The sequence below is a fragment of the Sardina pilchardus genome, chromosome 8 (genome assembly GCF_963854185.1).
Source record: "Sardina pilchardus chromosome 8, fSarPil1.1, whole genome shotgun sequence".
Taxonomy (NCBI): Eukaryota; Metazoa; Chordata; class Actinopteri; order Clupeiformes; family Clupeidae; genus Sardina; species Sardina pilchardus.
The window spans coordinates 17,921,542-17,947,437 of NC_085001.1; the positions used below are offsets into that span (position 1 = coordinate 17,921,542).

The window sequence follows — 25,896 nt, forward strand, 5'->3', positions numbered from 1 at the left end:
CGCTAAAACTGTCTTGACTGCAGGGACTACTTTCCGCCACATATCAACTTTCTACTTGCAGGACAAAACTGCCGTTACTAGTTCTAAATGGATGGTTGCTATGGCCAAAAGCCAGTCGTTAGTTCTAAATGGCTGGTTGCTACGGCCAAAAGCCAGTCGTTAGTTCTATCTCTCCCGTTGTCAAGCGGGCATATCCCAGGATTCTGATTAACTTTAACTTTGAAAGATCGCTACTTTTATAGCCTACATGGCATCCAACTAGCTACAATCCACCTCCGTCATATGCTACAATGTTACTATGGTTCTGCACGTCTGTATTTCAGCTTGGATGCAACGTGACAGTTCATTTAAACTTCGCAACGAGTTTGGCGAATTAATATTCAAGTGTGATACGGGAACTACTTCAAAGGTAGCAGGTTATACGAAGTTAATGGCCACCCCATCAGCCAATCAGAGAAGAGAATTCCATTGTTGAGGGAGATAAGCATATTTAATGAGATATTGCCTCATTAGCATATTAATTAATTTATTTTTAGAAAAAGTGTAATACAAAAAGTATTTCTCTTAATATGAGGATTAATCTGGTAGAAGTTTATGAAGATATCTATAAAGGGAAAAAAGTCCCATTGACCTGTAGTGTGATAATAGTGCGATAATAGGGTCACCTATTGTGGTAATTTTCAGGACTTTCGTCCCGGATAGAGATTTTGGCACACATCCCATGTTGTTCAGTGGGGTCATATTAGTTAAGAACAGTTGAGATATTCTCCGCTAAATGAAGCGCATACAAATCTTTCTCAGGTCCTCTACTAGTTAGGGTGCATGACATCATGAATGCTTTGAAATACCAGGACATTTTAAATCAAAATTTGATGGCCTCTGCCCGAAAGCTGAAGATGGATCGTCACTGGGTCTTTCAGCAAGATAATGACCCTAAACATATGGCCAAATCTACACAGAAATGGTTCACCAGACACCGTATCAAGCTCCTACCATGGCCATCTCAGTTCCCAGACCCCAACCCCATTGAAAACCTGTGGGGTGAGCTGAAGAGGAGAGGACCCAGGTCACTGGATGATTTGGAGATTTTGTGCAAAGAGGAATGGTCAAAGATCCCTCTTTCTGTTTTCTCTAATCTTGTGAAACATTATAAGAGAAGATTAGGTGCTGTTTTATTAGCAAAAAAGGGGGTTGTACAAAGTATTAACATCAGGGGTGCTAATAATAGGGGCACACATGATTTGATGTAAAATAATTATTTCTTAATTTGGGATTTTTTTCCTTCTGAATAAACACACTTGAATTAAAGGTTGGATTTGATGCTTTTTTTTTCATTGTGGTCCATATTATTTTGAAAAAAAAATTAATTTATTAGAAGCTAAAGAACACATCTTAAGCAGGGGTGCCAATAATTATGGAGGGCGCTGTACGTACATCTGGCCCTCAGTGTGTTCTTCATCATCACTGTCAAGAAGCTCGCATCAGTGGAATTGAGTTCTGAATAATATATATAAACCCTGTTAAAAAAGTGCCGTAGTTGCGTCCATAGTAAACGTAAACACAAATAATCGTTCGTAAATTCACCGGGAGTTAGAATGCTCATCTTTTTCGAACTTCAGAGCGTTGTTCTATTTTTCAGCATGTCAGAATGAATTTACGAACGCACCCATTAGTGACCCTGTAAAGCGGAACCAGTCGTTTCGGTAAAACTTAATAAGTTAAGTTATTGTGTTCATGTGAACGGCCATAAACTAAGTTTTCCAACGATATGTATATCGAGGGTATTACACAAACTATCGCTAAGATAACCGCATCCAAAGTTGACATGATTCTCCTGTCACAATAAGCCAGAAGAGGAGAAATCACCTCTTCAAGCGGTGCGTGCACAATGGGAAAGAAAGCAAATGTGTTGAATCTTCGCCGGGTTTAACAGTCAAAACGTATGTTTTTCCGTGAAATGCGTTCACGATATGAAACTGTACAGTCAAATTATGCAAAAACGTAAAATTCAACATTTTAACCCGGAAGTTTGTTATTGTTGATTTTCTCAAAATAACGTTGTGCGCAAAACGACTGATTTCGCTTTGAATGGTCACATTATTGCATCACTTACTTACACACAGTTATTACCTTCTGATTGAGAGCTCCAGCATACACATTTCAAAAATATGTGATGTGACTGCAAATGGCTACAAACAGCTACATGGATTGTTTGTAAATAGGTCCCAGTAAGTTAAGATTCCTCTCAACTTCTTCTAAATTGTCCGACTTAGGTGCTACTTTTAGGGCTAAATTGCCTCGTGAATTAATAGTAAAATATGTCCTAAAGTTAAGAGTGGCATGCCCATTTTTTTCAGGAGTTTCTTCTAAATTCGCCAGTTAGGAGCTATTTTAGCCAAAGGATTATTTTTTAATCGACCCAGGTCATCTTTTCCTATTTAAATACATACTGCAGGCTACGACTGGATATTTGGTCCCTCACCGATCAATTGTAGACAGAATTATGGACTGGGTAAGAATATGCCAGGTCTTGGTGTATATCATGGAGCTGAAGTGAATATCATTCATTGTTTGTCCATTGTGCTAACTTTCCTTTAGTCTCAAGAACTCTAGGAGCACTACTAACATACAATTATCTCCCCCCCAGCTCTAAGTCGCTTGTACCTACACAACAATGGCAAAAATGGGCCCCATATGGCTGTGGACATGGAGAACAACATCGACGTGCACTTTCGCGCACATAACAGCCCTTACGTCATCGAGGACTGGCACATCATGGCAGATATGCACTTCCTAAGTAATTCGATAGATGACCTAGCTGGTAAACCACACACTGTTCTCGTCCTCAACATATGTGCACACTATACCAGCTTCCCTCTGTCCTACTATGCCTACCGAGTGTCCCTGCTCAAGCGTGCAGTAGTGGCACTGTTGAGACGTGCACCAGAGACCAAGGTCATCATCAAGACAGCCAACACGGGGGCCAGGGTGAGTTGTTTTAGGCATCTTCTCTTACTACTTGCACGGCAATTTAGGCATCTTCTCTTACTACTTGCACTGCAATTTAGGCATCTTCTCTTACTACTTGCACTGCAATTTGGTTAGAAATGGCTTCAAAAAGTTTTGTGGATTTGAAGTCACTTACATTCAAAGGTGCAGTGTGAGATAATAATCTGATACACTGTCAAATTAGGACTACATCCACACTACTACGTTTTTGTTTCTACATAATTTTATTATGACCGCCGTGCAGCAAAGCGGCAGTCATAGGTTTAGTCAGAGGTTTTTTTTTTTTCTTTCTTTTCTTTTCGCATGAGCAATTTTCTGTCAAAGATTCCTGGGACACTGAGATCCCGTCCACACATACATGGGTATCTTGAAAAACAGATTTTTCCTTTCATTTGTGCCTTTCGCTTACACACAAACGGCAATTTCGCCTCTGAATATGATTCCTTCAAAAAACTCTTGTTTCACGTATGGATGTGAACTGAAAAAAACGAGTTTTAGGCAATCTATGCGCCTTCTAGGCAGCTAACGTCACAGTAAGTGGCAGTACTTGCATCTGCCAAAAATGTGACCAATGTTTACGTTTTCATTTGGCTACGGATGCATTCAGAGTAGAATTTGCTAAATGTTGGTGCCAACTCTTTTGTTTTTTACATTTGCAAATACAGTTGAAAGGAAACAGAGGAAGTGATTCATTGATGTTGTTGCTATTTTCGGGATTCTGATTGGCTAACATGGGCTCGAGCTTCTTGTTACACTAGTACCTACAGGTTTGGCATGTTCTTGATGGCACATACACGGGTTAGTGTCAACGAGAACTTTTCTGAAAACACTGAGTGTGCACAATGTTATTTTGGAAAACGGAGGGAAGGAAATATTGGTTTATCAAGATACCTCTGTGTGTGTGTGTGTGTGTGTGTGTGTGTGTGTGTGTGTGTGTGTGTGTGTGTGAACGTAGCCTGAAAGACCGGGATGCACGAAACTTGGTGGGCATGTAGCCCCACAAGGATAGCATGGAACCATTGTTTTTCGTTTTGATCCATCGCCATGATCCCGCGATCCAGTACACTGGGTACGGAAAGTATTCAGACCCTTTCAAGTTTTCCCCATTTTGTTATGTTTCAGACTCATCTTATAATGGATAAATGTTCCTTTCATCAATCTACACAATATACTCCCAACACTCCACAAAAAATGCAGGTGTTTGGAGTGTTTTGTGAATTTATAAAAATAAAAAAAATATAAAAAAGACAATACCATTTACATAAGTATTCAAACCCTTTGTTATGACACTTGTAAGAGCTCAGGTGCATCCTACTTCTATCAATGGTTCTTAAGATGCTTCTACAACTTGATCGTATACCTGTGCCTAAATTAATTCACTGGACATCATTGGGAGGGGCACACATTTCTCACAGTCTCATAGTTAATGGTTTATGCCAGAGTGAAAACCAAGCCACAAGGTTGAGGGAATTGTCCATAGACCTACGAGACAGGGTTGTGTGAAGACACAGATCTGGGGAACGATACCAAAACAAATTCTGCAGCATTGAAAGTGCCCAAGAGCACGGTAGCCTCCTTTATTCTCAAATGGAACAGTTTGAGAATAACACACACACACACACACACAAATGCACAAGGCAATGTAAAGTGCATCATTTAACTGCACCACAGAAACTACTGGAAAGTAAGGCTATGAAGCTTGTATTTCACGTTCCATGTTGCAATGCTAGTAAAGGAATTCAAAGTGAGACTTGAAAAGTCGAGAAACGTTAGACTGACACCATCCAATGAAGATTCGGGAACACTGGGTTTTTACATCATTGTTTTCAAGTGTTTCTAGATTCCTTGTCCACATGAATACAAAGCAGACAGCATTTTCAAATCATTCCGTTTCAGGAACTTGAAAGAACCAGAATTATGTATGTTATGAAATGAAATTAAAACAGAATCATGTGGATGTAGTCCAAGTCCTCTAGCTAACCGATTATGAATATGTATACACAGTCCTGGCTCACACAGAGCCAGTCCACATGTTGCATGGAAGAGAGGGGTGTTACATAGTAGGTGGTTGAGCTCAATTTATCCATCTGATGTGAGTCTGTGTCTTGCAGGATTTCTTTCGCCATAACTGGGCATACATGCAGTTTGATCGAGTCCTGCGAGAAATATTCAATGACCTGGGAGTCTACATCCTGGATGTGTGGCAGATGACTGCCTGTCACTATAACAAAGCGGACCTCCATCCTGGCCCAGTGATCATCAAAAATGAAGTTGACATCCTTCTGTCTTTTATCTGCCCCATGTAAACAGGAAGTTTCTCCCCCATCGACTGCTCTCTGTCATTATGGCTGTTCAGATTATCAGCCCAAATCTGATTTTTGTACCCATTATACTCGATTGATATCTGAATTCAGGGCTGAAAGAAAGAAAGAAAGAAAGAAAAATCAAGTGGGACATTGTCCGTTTCTGTGTGTTTGAGGCCTGCTTTCTCTGTCTTCACACAACAGCTTTTAATGTGTTTCAATCGAACATATAGTGCATTTGACCCCTTGTTGCAATTTGTTCTCTTCAGTCCGAAAGTAACATCTCCTGAAAGAGGTGGCCTCGATCTGTATTATCTGGCTAACTCTGGTGCAGTCCTGCTGGTGAAAAGCAACCTAAAACAAATAGGTTTACAATTTAGTTTATTCAATCTAGTTTATTTTATGACCTTAGAACCTAAGATAATGATCATCGTTCACAGAATGATAGTCATGCATTTATTTCTGTTGTTTTTTTTTCTATTAGAAACTCTGCAACTTAAAATGAGAGCATGCAAGGGATCATAGCTCTAGATAATTTGTGAAAGCTATTATGTGGGAATAAACAACTTTTTTCGAAGTGGTGGAATCTTCAGTGGTCATTTACTGTATGCAGGCTCATGTGCCTGTAGCCTTAATTAGACACAGGCATAGTGCTATGATGCTATAGTGTGTTTATCCTACTGTGGTTATGGACGGTGCCCAGTGCACACAAAAATCACAGTTTGAGTAGGTTACATTGCGTGGTACTGTTTTCTTCAGTTGGGTGTTTGACTCCGTTTTTCTTTTGCTTGTTATAAGTTATTTATCTGTATGTCTGCTCCATTATAGAAATATTTATATATATTTTCACTTTTGTATACATTTTCACTCAGGTGTTGGATTCGGTTGTAATAAAAATCATATTTTTTTCATCACCCACTTCCGTTGTCACTCTCATTGGTTTTTGGGAACTATAGACAATAAATAAAGGTTGAATGAATGAATGAATGAATGAATGGATAGATGAGAAGCTAGAGGGAGATTGCTGCTGATAAATTACTGAAATGGCTGCAGCTCGAGGATAACGGGGAGAAGGCTGTAGAGAAGCAGTTTCACATTCAATGGGGTGATGGGCTGCAGTGGTATCCAGCTCCAATGAGTAGGGATTTGTTCTTCAGCACCCAGAGGTTCCTGCTAGACCAATTGGGAAAAGGCATCAAGCCAGGTAAGGAGCTCTGAGCCTGTCATCCTGATAGCTGAGAAGAGACCTGCTGTTCTCAGAATATCCACCATTCAACTGCCTGTCCTGATGGTCCGGAGCTGTGGTGTGGCCATTGACACTGAAGCTATGATAAGGGCTGTGCCGGTGCTAGAGCCTATACAGGTGGCCTATAATTTGAGGGTCCATCCATGAAAGCCCCTTACACACACACACACACACACTTACAGGCTCCCTCTACTAGCATAACCCCAGGCAGTTGAGTTGGCCCCTTGAGCCGCGGATCTGCCCAAAGTTTCTTCCTGGACAAGGAAGTTTTTCCTTGCCCCTGTTGCTCCTGAGTGTCCCTTGGTGCTCCCCAACCCCTCTTTTTTATAGTATCTATTTATTTATTTCTCTTTTTCATTTATTTCTGTAGTTGAATGGACACTTGAACACAAGGAGTGGCAATACTTATAAATGCGTATTTATGAGTACATGACAATAAAAGTTGAACTTGAACTTGAACTCTAGCAGCAACAGCAAACAACAATCCTCCAGCCGCATGGCCTATAGGAGCAGGCCCACCAGCTTCTCCAGACCCTGATCCAGCTCCAGCAGCAAGGCCTCCTGTGGTCCGTGGCCCACCAGCAGGGGCCTTCTGAGACTCACACACCACTGGTGAGGGCTAAGGAAGCCCAGCCAAAGCCAGCCCAGACACACAGGAAATATTTTGTATATTTATTTTGAAGATTCTATGTTAAAGCTGCCGTCGGCAGCATTTTTTTTAGTCATATTAGCTTGAACTGTCATGGGATTCCGAAAGTAGACTATTAAATAGGCTGTTTAGGAAAAATCGCGAATTTTCTAGCTCCCTCTCAAGCCTGTAATCGTGCTTGGAAAAATCGAGCGCTCCCGGTTTTATTTAACCAATCACGTTAGGGGAGAGGAATCGCTACCTGTCAGTCACAGCGTGTGCACGCTGCTATCCAACCGCTGCTACTCTGCTGCTCACGTAAATAATCTCGTCTACAGAGGGGGAGGGGTTTGGGGGGCAGTTTGGAGCTTGGAGAGGTTGGGGGAGGGACCTGAAAGTTGTATCAGTTTGAATTTTCCGACTTTAGACTCGGAATTTTGAAGGCTTGCCGACGGCAGCTTTAATAGAATATATTTTGAGTTATTGGGGCGAAATATGTGTCAAATATGTCTGTACATTGCACAAAGCAAGGTCCACCAAGACAGAGTCCTGACCTCAACCCAACAGAACACCTTTGGGATCTTTGATCATCACTGACAAGGGCTGTGTCCAGAAGTCAAGCGTGCACGCTGGGCAGTGTGCATTTTCCGGAAGTTACGTCAGAATAGACTGTCCGAAAGTCAAGCGCTCTCACTAGTTGGCTACTTCGTTTGGCGTGATTTCCAAGCGTGCATCGATGCATCTTTTTTGCCCTCAGGTATCCCATAATCCATTGCACAGCGCAGGTCAAGCTCCACACGTCATGCAAATCGTCAACACACCCCCCTCCCTGAGTCAGGTGACGCCAACTAGTTAGTGCTGTCCAAATGTAGGTAGGGACGCATACTGAGGAGCAAGCTAACTAATACGCTACTGGGAAGAAGGTACTACCCAGCGTGCACGCTTGACTTCTGGACATAGACAAGTGCCAGTTTCCGCGATTGCATGCACATAGCAGTTGTGGCGGCAACATAGGTCGGCAGCAGGAAAGGTTCCGGTGGTAGATATACGGACATATGAATTCAGACAGCACAACAAAAAAAAAGCCCCCTCCGTAAAAAGTCTGTGAACATTGCGGAAATGTACGTCTGTCTTAAAGCGGCTTATATATCCGTTTCTAGAAGACAAACAGGGATTTTGATGAAAACCAGCCACTGTTTGGCTTGGGATATCTTGGGAATGGAGACACGTAGAAATAAACGGTTTTCACCCACCCAGCTCAGAGTCTCACCTTTCAAATGAGCCATAGTATGTGTCCATAACATAAAATACGGTGTGGCTCTACAAAAATAGTAAAAAATGATCTAGCTTGCCGGCACTCTGGGACATAGCTTCCAAAAACAATGTGGCATTCAAAGAGTTAACTGTTACCTGAGTCACCTGTGCCCAATCAACAGATCCCTCCTGCCTGACCATCTTGGATTTTCTTCATACTTTATGTCAATGCCAAATATTACCCAACCTAATCTGTCTAACATCCCTACTACCAACAAATATTGGTAATGGCACAGACCGTTTAGGTTTCATTTTGGCAAATAATGGTCTACCAGTGCACTTGCTTTAATACTCCAGGTGCCTTAGATACCTTTCATGTCATCTTATCTATAGCCACATGGTGCTAGCCAGTCTTTTCAATTTGGTTGCATTTTTTGGGGTGCTTTTTGGCACATGGATCCCTCCCGACTCCTGCCAATGCAGTACACTCCCGCACGATCCCTGCAAAGCTCTCCATGACCCTGTCTATCTTGTCAGACAAGTTAGCTTGGAATGTCAACTCATACACTGGCATTTGCTATAGGTGACAGGTGGCTCATAGCTGTCTTAACTCAAGACATTCCTCCATCCCCATTAGATCCCCTCTTTGCTACAGGCGACGGACGCTCCGTCAGCTTGGGTTTCAAACATAGTTCAAAGCCATTCTAAATCCCAGCAGACGAGCAAACGAGTTTTTGTGGTTTTGTGTTATTTTCCACCAAACTTTCCAGTTCTACACTTAACAGTAGGCCTATTCTGTAAAATATTTACTGAGGGATTTGTTAATACATCATTCCTGGCCTGATTTATGTGTAATTTTAATCAAAAAAGCATGGCAAAAATCTTTTTTTTCTTTTTAAGGCTATGGACAGTAAAAGTATGGATTATTGTCACCAGAGTTTGTGATGGCTGAGGGTACAAAACTTGTATCTGCGGCCAGATGGGAGTAGGGTGAAAAACCGGTTCAGGGGATGGTCAGGGCAGCTTGCCATGGTGCGGGCAAGGCGTGTGGTGGCTGTGTCATTTGCATCATGAGGCTGGGGGTGGGAAGCTGTATTATCTTAGATGCTAAATGTGAGACTTTAATGAGCTGTTCTTGCTGGTGACATTTAGTATGGTGAAGAAACAGGGGGAACAGTGGAGTAGAAGGGGTTGGATGATGCTTTTGCACAAAGATCCAAAAAGGTTCTGCTCTACTAAATAACTGTCCATTTGCTCATAGATAATTCTTTCAACAATTTTTGATATTGAACACAGGATAGATACAGGGCGAACATTTCCAGGATCAGATTTGGGCCCCTTTTTAAATAAAGGTATTACTCTTGCCACTTTAAGTTTATTGGGGAAATGATTGTTTTCAATGGATAAATTAATAAGATAGGTTATGACAGGAGTGATTCAGCAGCATCCCTGAGAAATCTAGCAGGGATGTTGTCACATCCGGTAGCCTTAGAGGGATTTAGACTTTTAAGTTGTTTTAGTACCAACTCCTCTGTTACTTGTTTAAAATAAAAAGTATTTGGTTGGACTCCCTTTTCTTCATAAAATGTATGTACCCTCTGTGGGTCACCAGATTACTTGCAATTGTTGTAAAGAAGCTATTAAAAGTATTTGCCACCACTTTTTTATCATACGATATGGACCCATTCATGCCTATTTTACCTGTTGTGCATGTTTCTGTGTGATGGTGACCTGTTCATTGAAGTTAAGCTTATTGTCAATGATGAGACCAAGATATTTGAAGGTGCTGTTCAACCTGTTCAACTGGTTGGCCATGGATGGTGATGTGAGTGGGTCCAGGGGGTGATTTTGATGCATGAATGACCAGATCTTTTGTCTTGTCAATGTTTAGTTGGAGGTAGTTATCAGAGCACCACAGAGCAAAATCTGGGATGGACTGGTGGTGAGCTGTGATGTAATTGTCGTCTGTAAGTAGTCCTACTATGGCTGTATCATCTGCGTATTTGTAGTAAGTGGTGTTGGGTAGTGAACTCTGGCAGCCATTTGTGTAGAGTGTGTACAGGAAGGGACTGAGTACGCAATTTTCACTGTCTGTGGCCTGTTATTTACTATTACTGTTTACTTTTTCTATGCCATTTACTATTACTGAATGCAGTGGACAACTGGAGAGGAAGAGCATTTACAACACAGCATGAACACAAGAAGAATATTTCTTCCCAGACATTATTGTATGCAAATTAGTGAATAAAATTATACCCATATGTAAATTAGCTCTCATAAAATGATGCACAGAGTGTATATATACATTAATGAAGTAAAAACTTCCATAATTGCTTTGGCATGGTGCTCTTGTGCCTGTGTGAGAACAGGGCAGCCCAGATCTAATGCTACTACTAAGAATGCTGTGTCTGGTACAAGGCGCGTGAGACCGACAGTCAAGTTTTCAAAGAGCCTCGACTGGTATCATTGCATGTGCGTTCAGAGAAATGTGTTCATGTGACTCACTGGGATCTAGGATAATATGAAATTGGGGCAAAGTAGTGCCACTATACTATAGTCAAGCTGTGGAGCAATAAGGATTTCCTTTGTCGTCATGTTTACAACTATTTTGTGAAGAATCTTTACAAGATGCAGTTTGTATACGTTTTTAGATTTGTTTTAAACAATGGGATCTGTTCATCGTTTTGAAACAATTCCATTTATACCCCAAGTAAATGTTCCCTCCTGTCAAGCCCCTTTCTTACAGGGAAAGGTATTTCATAATTCTGCTGTGAATCAAATATGTCTCACGATGACATGTGCTACTGAGCATCTCTCTACTTCAGCTTTTTTCAGGAGAACAGAGTTGCCTGTGAGATGGGTCTGTATTATGTGCTCCAAATTGCCAAGCAGAGATTGTTTCCTGCTCTGGCTAAGTGGTATATTCACGCAAAAGGAAGAAACTCCTTCCAATATTTGCATTACAGTTTTTCTCAAATGCTAAAACACATTTCACAAACGTCTCCTCCATGTTCCCCAATGTCTAAACACAATACCTTTTCTAAAGCTACATAAGCACAACCACACCTTCTCACTTCAAAACTCAAACTTTCACACCAAAAGAGCAGCTCGAAGCTTTCAAAAATGTAAACACTACACATCATTACATTTTTTTTTTTTTAATTCTCACTCTGCCGTCCCTATGTGTCACAAAAAATAATGCGTTGAAGGTCTGAATCTTAAATGTTTTGTTCAGATTCAATAGTGTTGGATGTGTCGCTGTCAAGAAGGGTTGTGTGCCCTCAGTTACAGTTTTTCTCAAATGCTAAAACACAAAAGCCAATCCTCTAAACCAAATGACCAGTTGTCTAAACACATTTACTAAATCTAGCCACAATTTTTCAATACCATAAACACATTTCACATGAAGACACAATTCTCAAAACACAATCCTCTGTTCTCATAAATCTAAGCACATTTTTCCTTGCTAAAACACATGTTGCAAAACATATTCTCAAATGAAAGCTCATGTGATGCAAAATGCTTGCCACAGTCAGCAATAACTGAACACAATGAACATACCTGGCGTCATTCATTACACACAACGACTCAAAAATGAAGACACTTGTTGCTAATGCGCACAGTGACTGTGGTGTGTGTGTATGTGGTGTGAACAAAGAAAATAAAAGAATTTCACACCCTGATCACGTTTTCAAGAGTACTGTTGTGTGCAATAGATTCTGTTTTTTTGCACTGAGTTGTGTTACAGTATACTTGGATAGCCTAGAAATCTAGACGCACCCTAGTGGCCAAAAATATTTTTGTCTATACATTTCTGTGTAGTTTGGCTTGCCAGGCTAGTACTTGGAGAATTTTTGTACTCTTGATATGAAACTCACAACTCTAAATGAAGAGCTCTTTTCCAAAACGCTATAAATTCATTTTATAGACATTACTGTACTGTAACAAATCATGCTACTGTATTTACAGTAATTGTGTGTTTCAGGTAATAAAAATGCAGTTGTTTTGTTTTTATTGAGTAAAGATAAATTACTGTAACTAAACATAACCCAATACAGTTTCACTGAGATTACTTGAAAAACAAAATGTAAAAAATATATTTATGAAAATTCATTAGTAAAATGGTGGATATAGCGTTTTGGAAAAGAACTCTTCAAATGTCTAATCCTCTGCAGAGATCTAAGAAGATCCGTTACTCTATGCATTGGCAGTTATGAAACAAAGAACCTTCTCACAAATTGAGCATTGTGTTTTCAATTGTTTTGCTGAAGTGTGTAATGATGGTTATAGTGTTTACATTTTTGAAAGCTTCGAGCTGCTCTTTTGGTGTGAAAGTTTGAGTTTTGAAGTGAGAAGGTGTGGTTGTGCTTATGTAGCTTTAAAAAAGGGTATTGTGTTTAGACATTGGGGAACATGGAGGAAACGTTTGTGAAATGTGTTTTAGCATTTGAGAAAAACTGTAAATGTTAACTTTATATTAACAAAACCAAGAGAAAAATATGTGTACATTAAATGTACACATCATTACACACTACAGCAAAACAATTGAAAACACAATGCTCAATTTGTGAGAAGGTTCTTTGTTTCATAACTGCCAATGCATATTTTTAAAAAACTTTAGAGTAACGGATCTTCTTAGTTCTCTGCAGAGGATTAGGCATTTGAAGAGTTTTTTCCGAAACGCTATATCCACCATTTTACTAATGAATTTTCATAAATATATATATATATATATATTTTTTTAAGATTTATTTTTGGGCTTTTTATGCCTTTATTTGGACAGGACAGTAGAGAGAATGACAGGAAGTGAGTGGGAGAGAAAGTCGGGGTGGGATCTGGAAAGGACCACGGGGCGGGAATTGAACCCGGGTCGCCAGCATACGGTGCAGGTGCCCCAGCCAGTTGCGCCACTGCCGGGGCCATAAATATATTTTTTACATTTTGTTTTTCAAGTAATCTCAGTGAAACTGTATTGGGTTATGTTTAGTAATTTATCTTTACTCAATAAAAACAAAACAACTGCATTTTTATTGATATTACCTGAAACACACAATTAATGTAAATACAGTAACATGATTTGTTACAGTACAGTAATGTTTTCAAAAATGGATTTACAGCGTTTTGGAAAAGAGCTCTTCATTTAGAGTTGTGAGTTTCAGTGAAGAGTACAGAAAATTCTGCAAGTACAACACAACTCAATGCAAATCACAGAATCTATTGCACACAACAGTACTCTTGAAAACATGATCAGGGTGTGAAGTTCTTTTATTTTTCTTCATTCACACCACACACACACACACCAGTCACTGTGGGCATTAGCAACAAATGTCTTCAATTTTGAGTCGTTGTGTGTAATAAATGATGCCAGGTGTATTCATTGTGTTCAGTTATTGCTGACTGTGGCAAGCATTTTGCATCACATCAGCTTTCGTTTGAGAATATGTTTTGCAACATGTGTTTTAGCAAGGAAAAATGTGCTTACAATTATGAGAACGGAGGATTGTGTTTTGTGAATTGTGTCTTCATGTGAAATGTGTTTCTGGTATTGAAAAATTGTGGCTAGATTTAGTAAATGTGTTTAGACAACTGGTCATTTGGTTTAGAGGATTGGCTTTTGTGTTTTAGCATTTGAGAAAAACTGTAATAGCTTCGTTTTGGAACTTGTCCAATGTATAACAACACAGTCATTATGTATTTCATATTGAGTTTTAAAATAAAGTTAGAAACACGCACACTAAAGTAATGAAATTTCACCATCTTGTAGGTAGTTTTGAATGGGAGGTGTAGCCACTAGAGGGCTCTAGAGACCATTGGCCACTTTTTGCAAGGCTTGTTGATATTCTTGTGTGTACAATTGGATGGCAATATGTGTTTTTCAACTCCCTGTCGAGTGTCGCCCATAGGATACATTGTTTAGACTGACATTGACATTTTGGTACAACTTGTTTTGAACGTCTTGGTTGTGGTCCAATTTGAAATCAGGCAACATTGTGCCCTCTGGACTGTAATCTAATGTCTCTTCTCTTATTGCTATAGTGGAGACTCACAATGATGCAGCATTTGGAGACATCTTTCTGCATCTCCTGACTCACCTTACTCTGCTGTCTGAATGAGTTTGGAGTGGAAGAATTTTGCACTGCTGTTTTTGACACATTTACTGACCTCCTGCTCCAGTTGTAGTCAAGCATGCAAAGGCACATTCATTTAAAAAAGAAATGAGAAGTTTGATTGTTAAGCATCATTTTGTCAGTGCAATTTTTGTTTTGTTTGTTTACATTAAGAAATGTACTGTAATTTCCCAACTATTAGCCGCGGCTTATACATTGATTTTACAAACTTTCTTCAGCTATGAGGTTAATACACAGGGGCAATTAATATGGTATTAATATGGGTTTGTTTCTTGTAACTTGCATAAAACACTGTCCTGCAGCTAATACACAGGAAATTACTGTAATGAATTTATGGCATTTTACCGTTTTTTTTCCCCTCCCTCTGCTCCTGAACCCCCATATAATGTCTACATCACATCAAGGAGAATGTGCACAGGCACATACGCCTTTTGAACCACCTCTGTCTGAAAGTGCAGCCCTCGGTCATGGAAACCCTAGTGAAGAAGACTCTCGAGCCTCCTAAACAGGTTTGTCTAAGAGTGGTTTGTCACTGAATACTGATATACTGTATATTTACGCAACCCTGGCTTTATATTGCTCAAAATGTCACTGGTGGTTTATCAGTCCCTAACCTCTAGTTTTAGTCATGCAGAAATACTGCATGTTCTGGGTTCGCAGGTCCCCTTTTTGCGGTTCAGGTTTAGTTTACCAGATAGGGCAGATTAAAATAACGTCTTCATTACCAGAAATGCTGATATGTTTTGTGCAATTGACCTGAACAATGAGCCGATTGATATCTTAACTGTACCCAAGTGGTGATATGCAGCCATCCCAGAAGTAACTTTAATGTTAGTCACAGAGTGATGCAACATCAAACATCAACAACCACAACCAAAAGACAGGGGTCCACCACATTTCCAGAACATCGTAGAATATCTGGAGATCAAAAAATGAAATGAAACATCTGGTGACTTTTTATGAGTGTTTGTGCTCCTCCGATATGGTGTCAGAATTAACGCACCAATAACTGTTGTGGCCCTACAGTGCAGTGAGCCTGTGAAGGAGCTCTACACCCAGCTGACGGAGAAGCTGGAGGCCCAGAAGAAGAGTCCCCCTGAGCCTGAGGAGCCCCCCTCCCTGGATCTGGGCCTGCACCCCATCACGGTCCCGACCACCCCGGCCACCCCCACTACCCCTCTCTGAGACTGGAGCTCAGTAGGCATCATGGGAAATCACAGATCAGGTCTGCTCTAACAACACCTGCAGCGGTCTGAGGCTCAGTGCCATCTTGTGTCAGACTGTCCACCAACTGGTAGGACAACTGGTAGGTCAGATTACACAGATCATCAGTGGGATTGCTTTCTAAAGAACTGGGGGTACCCTTGTCATTATGTTGTTGTTGTTGTTGTTTCCTAGAATTTCTAGAATTATTTTAAAGCTCATTTTTCATTCTTTAACAAAAAGGCTGTCAATTAAGTTTTTCATTATTGTCTATTTCATTTTATGAAAATGTAAACTCGTTTAATTGTTGTATATGCCTAAAGTATATTTTCTTATGTGCAGTGTGTACACTGAATGTGCTCTCGCTTGTGTGAATTGTATCTGTGGTACAGTAAGCTGTAAATAAAGTCATTATTTAGGAAACTAGTCACAGCCACTTTTTGTATTCTGTGTAGCAAATAGCGTAATCATAGGAAAAATAACAGGAAAGATATTTGAGTGTGGTATGTTATTCCTCAAGTGCGTGTGCATTATCCTAGTCCTCTTTAGAAACATGCACAAAATTATCTAGCTGGTTCCCTGTGTTTAATAAAAAGCTTTATTTGTAGACACCAAAAGTAGATGCAATGAGGAGACTAGGCCCAGCTCTGCTTCTTCGTCACGGTCACTTTGAACTGCCCCGGGTCCCATCTGGTGCTTCCCACAGACTCATTCGGACTGACCAGGTCTGACGATGCTGCATCCAAAGTGCGCTCATTCTCCAACTTCCCATTATAGCCTGTTTCATCCTGTTTCTCTACAGCCACCAGCTGACGGTCCTTCGCTGCTGCTCCAGATGTGCGCGTGCCCTGAGTCATGCCTCCGTTGGAGTTGAGCCATGTGCCCCGCAGCTGCAGGCCCTCCAGGTGGAGCTCCAGCTGGAGCGTGTCAGGTGTGCAGCACGGAGCCTCCAAACAGGTGCTGGAAGGTACAGTGGCCAAGAGCCCATGTTGAGCTCTACGGCTTGAGACAGTCAGAGGCCTGGAAGATGACAGGGAAAGCCTTACTCTCACGGCCTTGTCTAAGAGCTCTTCCTGCAATATGGTTAGTCACACCTATTAAACTGGAGCCGAATATTAAGGCGTGTCCAGTCCACATTCGACATGATTTTGTGATCACCTATTAAACAAGAGCCGAATGCCAATTGACTAGGACTACTAGTCATACTACTGTTTTTGAACTATCTATAGTCCTTTTGTGATTTTTGTTATTCTTTGCTTTTATTTATGTTAAGCACTTGAAAAAGCATGTGAAATACAACTTGCACAAGTGTACTAAGGGCCATGAAAACACCTAAATAGTCACTGTTAATCCAAAGTGTCATCAGATGCTTGAGCAGTGCATCTTTAAAATAGTGCATTGTGTAAGTATCAGTCATCTTCACTTCCTCTACCAGTTCAATGTTTCTATACTACTGCACTAAAAGGAGAATTGGAAGATGGTTGATGAGAAAGGGGAAGCTTCAAAATGCCAAATATCAAAATTTACAGTGTACAGTATGCAAATGAGGTTCATCGTTGGATTTCATTTTTAGGTAGCGCAACACAACCCCTCTAGCAAAGAGCAGCTACAGTATCAACAGTAGTCTCTAAGAGGAATGGCATCATAGCTCATCAAAAATGTTTGTAATACTGGTTTGGTCATGCAAAGGAGTACTGAATGTCTTTTGAAATAAAGGTTGACATGAACACAGTAAAAATAAGATTTGAATGCGTGCAGTTCGTACTGGGCCTGTATTTTTTAATATAGCCTAACAAGTGTAAACTTACTTTTCAATTTTGCAGGAGAGCAAATAGTCTACTTTTCCACCTAGATTTAATACAATTACTAATAGTCTGGCTATCACCATATAAGCTCAATCTTTTAAGAATTGAACATTAGTCGAGGGAGGCTGCGCTTTGTTACTACTGCACAAGAGGCGTGATCAATGGGCATCATTCAAATGACGACTCCATACGCTTGGATAGTCTTTCAACCAATCAGACCAACGATGCGGTGCGTTTTTGGATAAGCTAGTTTCTGATTGGAGCCAAAGGTTCTGGCAGGGAACAGAGGAGATAGACATGCACGTTTCCAGCCAGCAGTTCAGGCAGGGTTCACCCGGCCAGCCTAGTATGTTAGTGCAATTTTTAGTCATCTGCCATTTATGGTGCCACAGGGATGCGGTGTACTCATTTCCACAGTATACTACAAATGCAGCTACAAACCATCTAGTTTTGTGTAATTTCAACTTCACAACACATTCCATGACAGTGGATGGCCTAAACAGACGTCACCAAGGCCATAGCAAGTTCTACTGACTTGCAATCTATGAATAAAACAAAACCAGGTACAAATGCGTAGTCGTCTGACTCCAATGATGCTGTATTAATTCAAAGATGTATAGTATATAAAACAGGAAATAAATAGCTGATATAAGATCATTGTCACTATGATATATACTACAAGTGCACATAAATGTCAAATAAATGCTAATGTGATATGTGAAGATGATGGGCTAGATGATGGGAGTTAAATATGTGGTATCAACACTGTTTACTGTCATGTAATACAGAAGTAGAATAATATACCATTACTGTGCACTAGTCATGCAGTGGAGTTTGGATTAATCTGCTGATTCAGTCCAGGGAAGCAGCTTGAACAGACCCCCTGTTCCTACCTCTTGTTTGAACTTCTCAGATGTCTCCATGGTGCATCTTGAAACATGACCTCATAATGCTGCCTGAACAGTGGAGTCTTGATCTTCACCTCATGGAATTTCATTGGCTCTTTACCTTGCTCTGAGACTAGAAGATGGTAGGTAGGCATCATTATCTGGGAGATGTTGCCTTTCATTCTAAATGACCCAGTTTATATTTGATTTACAGTTATAAATCTAAGACTGATGTGAAGATTTGATTGTCTTACCTGGAGTAATACCAGCACACTGAGAAATGCTGGGCTCTTGATAAAGACTTGGAATCACTGGCTTCAAGCTGCAAAGAGAATTGCTATTTAGTGGCAACACATGCTGCATACTATGTTTGTTTGTCTGTCTGTCTGTCTGTCTGTCTGTCTGTCTGTCTGTTCGTTAGCAAGATAACCCAAAAGTTATAGATGGATTTCGATTAAATTTTTAGGAAATGTCTGAAATGACCCAAGGAAGACATGATTAATTGGGAGTGATTCATATCACCGACTGGGTGCAAACCACAAATGTGGGGGAAACTAAGGCACTTGATGGAGGTCTGCACTCTTGGGAGTGCTTTTCTTGTTTATGCTGTGATCCTGAGTAATCACAAATGAATTTGAATGACTGTGAAAGACTGACAGCGGTTGAGTAAGTAACAGCTATTGACTGAATTGGTATATCATATTCAAAAGGATGTGTTGCCACTTGGGGATGCATGTTAAAACCTTTGATGTTCTTTCTGTAACATATATACCTATTTCTTCCAATCCTACTTATAGATTTTCTCTGCATTTCTCGTCGTCTGTAGTCCACACCCTCTCTATTAGTTTGTGGTCTGATACTGGTCCTGGTTCCACAAGAGACTTGTGATGCAGTAGACAGCACCTGGAAATCACTTGAACTCTGGAGGATGAAACATATTGAACTGTAAAGACTTAATTGTCAGTATTGATGTGCCGTGTTTGTGATATGTACACTATGGGCCCTATCTTGGCATTCTGAAGCGATTGGTCAGAGGCGCAAAACGTAAAGATATTTAGGCGTGTCCAGTCCACATTCAGCATGATTTTGTGATCAGACGTCAGGCACATTGTCCAAAAGGGTTGCTTTTCTGCTTCTTAATCCGTCATGGGTGTGTTTTGGGTGTAGGTACGAAACTTCAAACAGCGCATTATTTTGACAGTCCGCAGCACATTTGAAGGAATCTGCTTGCATGCGAGACCTTGCATGGAACACAGGGATTCCACTAAACCTCGCTTTACTAAAAAACCTGCTTGTGACTAGCAATACTAGTATAGACTAATAGCCTACATGCAGTTGCCCTGGCCTATTATTTGAACTCATAGGCAAAGTGAAAATAACTCCACTGTGGTCTCATGGTCAATGACAAAACAGTTCTACAGTTATTCACTTTCACTATTGACTGACAAGGGGTTACCATTGAAAACATAGCCTTAAAAAAGCAACAATTACACCAATAATGTTCAAATGACTGAATAAAAATCCTAAGGATATTTATCCAGCAGAGGAGTTGTTTGGGACTGGTTGCTAAGGGCTGCTTTCATCTCATGACTGTGCATCTTCAGCTGTGCTTTATAATGCGCCTTTCATAGACCAGGTTTTTCTTGGTCAATGGCGTAATGACTTTAGAGCGTCAAGCTTTCCGCCGGGTGTTAGACAGGGCCCTAAGTGTAGACAAGAGTATTGGGATGCCTGCCACCGCACCCACAGGAACTTCAGTGACGTCCTACTTAATATCCATTGGTATTAATAGTGAGTTGGTCCCCCTTTTACAGCTGCAACAGCTTCCATTCTTTTGGGAAGGATTTACAGCATTTGTGAACACGTTATGTATACTGCTTTCTGCACTGCTTTCTGCTTTCTGGTTGTTTTTCAGGGGATGGGGTTTGAGTTAGTGAAGGGAGAAGCAAATACTACATTAAAGCAAGACATTTTGGGACAGTTCAGGGAAACCCTTTTTGATTCCAGCATGACTCTATCCTACTGTACAAAGCAAGGTCCATAAAGACATTGTTGGGTGAGACGGGTGTGGAAGAACCCACTGAGAACAGATTTTCTCTGCAGGTAACTTCAGGCTACTCCATATTAATACATGTGGATTAAGAATGGGATGTATTTCCCTGAGGGTGAAATGGCAGACCTCCCAATACTTTCATCAAGTGTATGTAAGAGCAATTATCTCACATATGAAGCATGTGCTGTAGAACGTCGGGGCAGGCAAGAGCTTCTGATGGGTGGCATGACTTGTCTTGGTTCTACAGGCCTACACCTTCAAAATGAATACATGATCGACCATGATTGACATGATTGAATTATTATATACGCCACGTAAAATACCTGGCAATGGACAGTAGAAATATGTAATCATTCTTGAATGATCAGGATGATTTTGCATTCCGCTTTCATGTTTAAAATGCATTGGTAGGCCTATACTTAAATGCTATAATAGACCGATTGCAATTTGCAAATACCTTGTATCAATGGACAGCAGAAATATCTCACTGTTCTTGAATGATCTGAAATGCAGAGCACCGGGCAGACTTTTCAGGTTGCCCTTGTCCTGTGTTTTGCGAAAACAAACGCAAACAACAACAAACAAAAAAAATTCAGAGGGTTCCACGAGCAATAAACAATAACATAAAGGATTGCTGACAGTACATTATGTAATATTTGATCTACCGTTTTCCTTTTATCCCTGCTTGCCGACACGTTCTTTATCGTGTCTCCCTCTTGCGGAATAGCGGAATGTCCAACGCATCGCATGTTATGTAACACATTCCCGGTTGATTGACGTGGTCTAGGTGTAGTGCTCAGCTTCCACAGAGAAGACATGGCCATCTGCATTTTAAGATTCGTTCGTTTACTTGTTAATATATTCCTTGGTTTGCTTGCTTTGCCCGGTAATAGACATAATAATCCATCCTATTCCGTAAACCAATGTCAGAGAATGTGTAAACCTGGAACAACTTACCGGTGATGGAACAGAGATATCTGGAGGACAGCGCACAACTTGGTCACTTGGTCACATACTTGTCGGCCAGCATATATTAGCCTGGGAACGTCATATTTGTGTATCCTACATGTGTCGTGTGAGCCTTTCTCCAGGTTTGTAAGATGTGTTCTTTTTGGAACTTCGAATTACTGGTTCCTCACCTGATGTGACGAAATAATTGCGTGTGATGGGGTACTGTTGTGATGGGGTAGACTGTGTGCAGTTGAGACAGTTTTTGCTTTCCCCATTGCCACATTAAAGTTTGACTGTAAAAAGGCACTGAAAATAACTGTGTTTTTACATGATATATCTTTGATCTGTACACTAAAAGAAAACATCCGTTTTCACAATTAACTCATAAACACAAGGTGGCATTTTGTCTCAATCGTAGGGACCCATACTAATTATATGAGTAGGCTACCTTGAGACAGTAGCATGGTACAGTTGAGACGCCCATTAATGCTGGAAGGCTGACTAGCCATTCACTGCAAATGTATCAAACTTTAAAAAATGTGTAAGCTGAGTGCTTCTTTTTATTTTAATCATTTTTTTTCTAAATTGGCATCAGATAGACATAAAGTAGGGACAAATGTTTAAAGATAAAAATATATTTTTTTTTCTTGGTTTTATCATGGCTAATTTTCAAATTATGATGTAATCCTTAAAATATTCATGTTATAAACTATATTCAGTAATAATACATAGTTTGATATCTAAAACTTTCATTTTATTGACATTTGTGTTCTGTATTGCCCAAAGTCCTTAATATGCACAAATAAACACCATGCAATCCAATGGGATTTTATCCTGGGTACAGTTCTGACCATCTTGCACATTTTTCTAAATAATGCAGCAACCTTGTCATGAAATATGTGAGTTTGTAGAGCACAAAATGACCTTTGCAATGATGTAAGAAAAGTATAACAGTCACATTGGAGTAATAGACCCTTTTCACATGATGTCAGCAGCTGGGTATCAGTTCGTCCGGTAGCAGTAATATACAGTCATAACGTCTTTTAACTTTACTCTCAAATCAATGCATCTACGAGAGCAATGATTGCAAACGATAACTGAACATAACGTTAGTCCTAACGTTAGGAGACCCGTGCTATACATAGCAGCAACTTCAGCTAGCTAACATGTTAGCAAGTTGGTTTGATATTGGATATTCGGATACTCAATGAAAGGCCGTTCCTTATTTTGAATTTCTGCAAGCCTCCAGATCTCTCAGGTCAAATGACAAAGCTCTCCTCCATGTGTCCCGGTCAAGGCTCAAACAAAAAGGTGGCCGAGCCTTTGCAGTTGCTGCGCCACGGCTGTGGAACAACCTGCCCCTGGACACTATAAATGCTCCCTCCATCTGTGTTTTTAAGTCTAGGCTCAAAACCCACCTTTTTACCGTATCCTTCCCAGCTCCCTAAACTCCCTGCCTGTTGTCCTGTCTGTAACTTTGCACTTGTCGCCTGTGTTTGTCTCCTGCTGTTATTGTTGATCTGTGTCTGTCTGCTTTTCTTTTTTGCCTTATTTCTTTATTTTACTCTGTACAGCACTTTGGTCAGTGAAAGCTGTGTTTAAATGTGCTTTATAAATAAATTTGACTTACTTACTTACTTAGGAGATACAGTATGCACAGTGTCCAAATTTCCCATGATTAAAGAGAACACTGTAACACACATATGTGTAGCAAAAATCATAGATCATGTTTTGCAGGCAAGATATGTACACATGTCTCAAATGTCTACCCTAGATACCACACAAGACACACATCTGAATTTAACATCATCAGCTGCTCTTGCAAACTGATGAATAGCCCATATCCTATCAGGTATGAGGAAGAACATAGTTAGAGTATGCCGATCGAGTTTTACCGATTTGTTTCAGTAAGCTATTTTTGACCCTATAGACGTCAGTTCCGTTTCTAAATGCAACCTCCTTTTACACGCACCAACTTCAGACTTCAAATCGTCTGAGTCAGTGACTTGAGTGGATGTCGATTGTCAGAACTTGTAAGTAAAAACCACAGCATATATTTATCGACCCTTGAAACAACTTTTCTTTATGCAGACAATCTTTTTAGAGCGTTGAATACAGCCAGGGTATTTTGGCCTGAGCATGTTGTGGCTTTTGTTGATCCTTATCGTGTAGCCTACCAAAACACTACAATAACATTTTGTTAAAGCCATTTATGTTGTTCAGTATGTCAGGCTAACTATGAATGTGTTATCCAATGATGTTAAACTTCTTGACTTAAAAAGACATGTATTCTTTTCAAGGACTTCAGAGTTACATCTTGCCTTAAAAGTTGAACCAGACTTTGTTTTTTTTTTTTTAGACTTTCAGACAGTTCAATATGAATGGTTCAGGTGCCCTGTCTGCACTGTTCTTCAACAGCAGTCCAGCCAACTTAAGTGCACAGGAGTCCTGTGGCGTGCACACTCAACACGTCTCCATTGCCGTGCTGCTCTGCTTAGTCTTTGTGGTGGGCTTCTTCCTCAACTGCTTCAGCCTGTGGGTGTTCTGCTGCATGATGCCCAGATGGAATTCTGGAACCCTTCTCCAGTTCCATCTGGTACTGAGTGATGTCATCATCACCGTCACCACACCTCTCATGGTGGCCTACTTCGCCCTTGGCAACAACTGGCCGTTTGGGAGCTTCCTGTGCCGACTGAAGATTGCTCTGCTGTTTGTCCACTTGTATGGCAGTGTCATGTTTCTCACTCTGATCAGCGTTCACAGGTACATGACTGTTGTCCACTTCAAGCGGAACCCCTGGATGAAGCAGAAGAAATTTGTGAAAGCTCTGTGTGCTGGGGTGTGGTTGATGATGCTGGCTAAAGGCACTGCTTGCTTTGTGGTCTTCGACACGAGCCAAGTGGACAACCACACGCTGTGTCTTAGTATCCACCAGGGACAATACGTACGCACCTATTTCATCGTCAACTTTTTTTTGCTCATCCTCGGATTCCTCTTGCCTTTTTCAGTGGCTGTAGGGTGCTATAGTCAACTTGCAAGGTCGGTGTCCCGGATCAACAGCAACACAAAAAAAGGTCGCTCAATTAAAAACAAGTCCAACAAAATGGTCGCTGTTTGTCTTGTTATATTTGTTGTCTGCTTCTTGCCTTTGAATGTTATAAGAACTGTGGGAGTTATAGTCAAGATGTTCTTCCCCAAAAACTGTGATGTTCTACTGCAAGTGGAGACTGCATACTATGTGTCGTGGATCATTGCTGGAGCCAACAGCTGTTTTGATCCTCTCATCTATTGTTTTGGCTCACAGAACTTTAGCAAAGCCATTTACAGCTCACTCAGGAAAATTGGAATCAGAGTTCAAGTCGTTCAGCCTGCTGTTGATCAAGATGATCAGACAAAAGATGATCAGATGGATCCTTCAACAGTAAATATAAACAAGGACAACATATCACTTTCCTGCCTGTGAGCATTGGGGCACGAGAATGGCTTAAGTTAGAGATTGTCAAAATCCATCATGTCCAATCCTTCACATCCCTGCAAGGGACAGTGGGAGTACTAAGCAGCTCTCTTATAGCACTTAACTTGTACGAAGGAATGCTATCACAGCTCTTTCATTCAGTCTGCCATTAGGCTTTATGATACCACTGTTATGAAGAACTGCACTGCTATTATGTAGGCTCTGTGTGAACTATTTCTATTCTTTTCAACAATTTATTGTTTTGATTGTTATCTTTACTGTTTCTTCTATTTATTCTAATTAATGCTGGATCAATCTTTCCTGGCAGTTGCAAGTAAATTTCCCCAGTGTGGGATTAAATAAAGTCTTATTTTAAATGTAAATTGCCTGTGCCTGTGCCTGTGTGTGTGTGTGTGTGTGTGTGTGTGTGTGTGTGTGTGTGTGTGTGTGTGTGTGTGTGTGTGTGTATGATCTTAATTCTGCAGGGAAAGTATGCAGTTGATCTTTATTTTCTATTGCAGGGCATTCTACAACAGAACAACTGAAATTCATCACTAAGTAAAGCTTTACTAGTGATCAATTTCAACTGTTCTTTTGTCCCAGTTCTAATTCAGTCTGCCTAAGAATATGTCTAAAAACAATCCAGACGAGTTTCAAACTTGAAAACAAACTACTTCTGGACTAAATGCATGTCATGTCTTTTGAATAGTTACATTTGAATGATCAGGTTCCAGTAATTGTTTCATCAAGTCCACTGTTTGAATTTTACCTGAAATAAGAAATTCCCGTTAAAAACAGAACAGAATGAATGTGAAAACGCTTTCACTTTTTGTTCTATATTATGTAACCTTACATAGTTTGGTTGGTGGTCTCTTCAACTAAATCCATCACTACCACCTCTGCATATAAATCTAACCCACTTTCACACAGTAAGCATGGCTACTTGTAAGCTACTGTATTGTAGTATATTATGAC

General features: G+C 40.4%; 3 protein-coding genes across 4 annotated transcripts in view; 2 read left to right on the plus strand and 1 right to left on the minus strand.

Moving 5' to 3' along the window:
• Positions 1-6,224, plus strand: part of LOC134088873 (NXPE family member 3-like) — a 35,010-nt gene extending 28,786 nt beyond the window's left edge. For both annotated transcript variants that reach the window (XM_062543036.1, XM_062543037.1), the window contains exons 2-3: positions 2,648-2,988; positions 5,121-6,224. In XM_062543036.1, the coding sequence (XP_062399020.1) occupies positions 2,648-2,988; positions 5,121-5,315 (536 nt within the window). In that variant the 3' untranslated portion in view covers positions 5,316-6,224. The remainder of the gene's footprint in view (positions 1-2,647; positions 2,989-5,120) is intronic.
• A 10,149-nt stretch (positions 6,225-16,373) lies between these two features.
• Positions 16,374-21,596, minus strand: LOC134089667 (uncharacterized). The gene is made up of 8 exons (XM_062544117.1): positions 21,474-21,596; positions 21,182-21,340; positions 20,974-21,062; positions 20,687-20,771; positions 19,236-19,384; positions 18,718-18,785; positions 18,470-18,596; positions 16,374-16,791 (listed from the first exon to the last, which is right to left on the minus strand). The coding sequence occupies exons 2-8, from the start codon at positions 21,338-21,340 to the stop codon at positions 16,407-16,409; spliced, it is 1,062 nt and encodes a 353-aa protein (XP_062400101.1). The 5' UTR covers positions 21,474-21,596; the 3' UTR covers positions 16,374-16,406.
• A 2,248-nt stretch (positions 21,597-23,844) lies between these two features.
• On the plus strand, positions 23,845-25,195 carry LOC134089457 (lysophosphatidic acid receptor 6-like). Its single transcript, XM_062543900.1, has one exon. It carries the CDS (start codon positions 23,845-23,847, stop codon positions 24,928-24,930), a length of 1,086 nt encoding a protein of 361 aa, XP_062399884.1. The 3' UTR covers positions 24,931-25,195.
• Positions 25,196-25,896: the final 701 nt, after the last annotated feature.

Excerpts from the sequence above, each read along its gene's own strand:
- LOC134089667 (XM_062544117.1), bottom strand. The coding sequence starts at position 21,340 with ATGGCCATGTCTTCTCTGTGGAAGCTGAGCACTACACCTAGACCACGT. Across the intron at positions 20,772-20,973 it reads CTGCTGTCCATTGATACAAG|GTGTAGGCCTGTAGAACCAA; the intron begins GTATTTGCAAAT and ends TTCATTTTGAAG. Across the intron at positions 19,385-20,686 it reads CTACAGCACATGCTTCATAT|AGTTCAAGTGATTTCCAGGT; the intron begins GTGAGATAATTG and ends TTCATCCTCCAG.
- LOC134089457 (XM_062543900.1), top strand. The coding sequence starts at position 23,845 with ATGAATGGTTCAGGTGCCCTGTCTGCACTGTTCTTCAACAGCAGTCCA.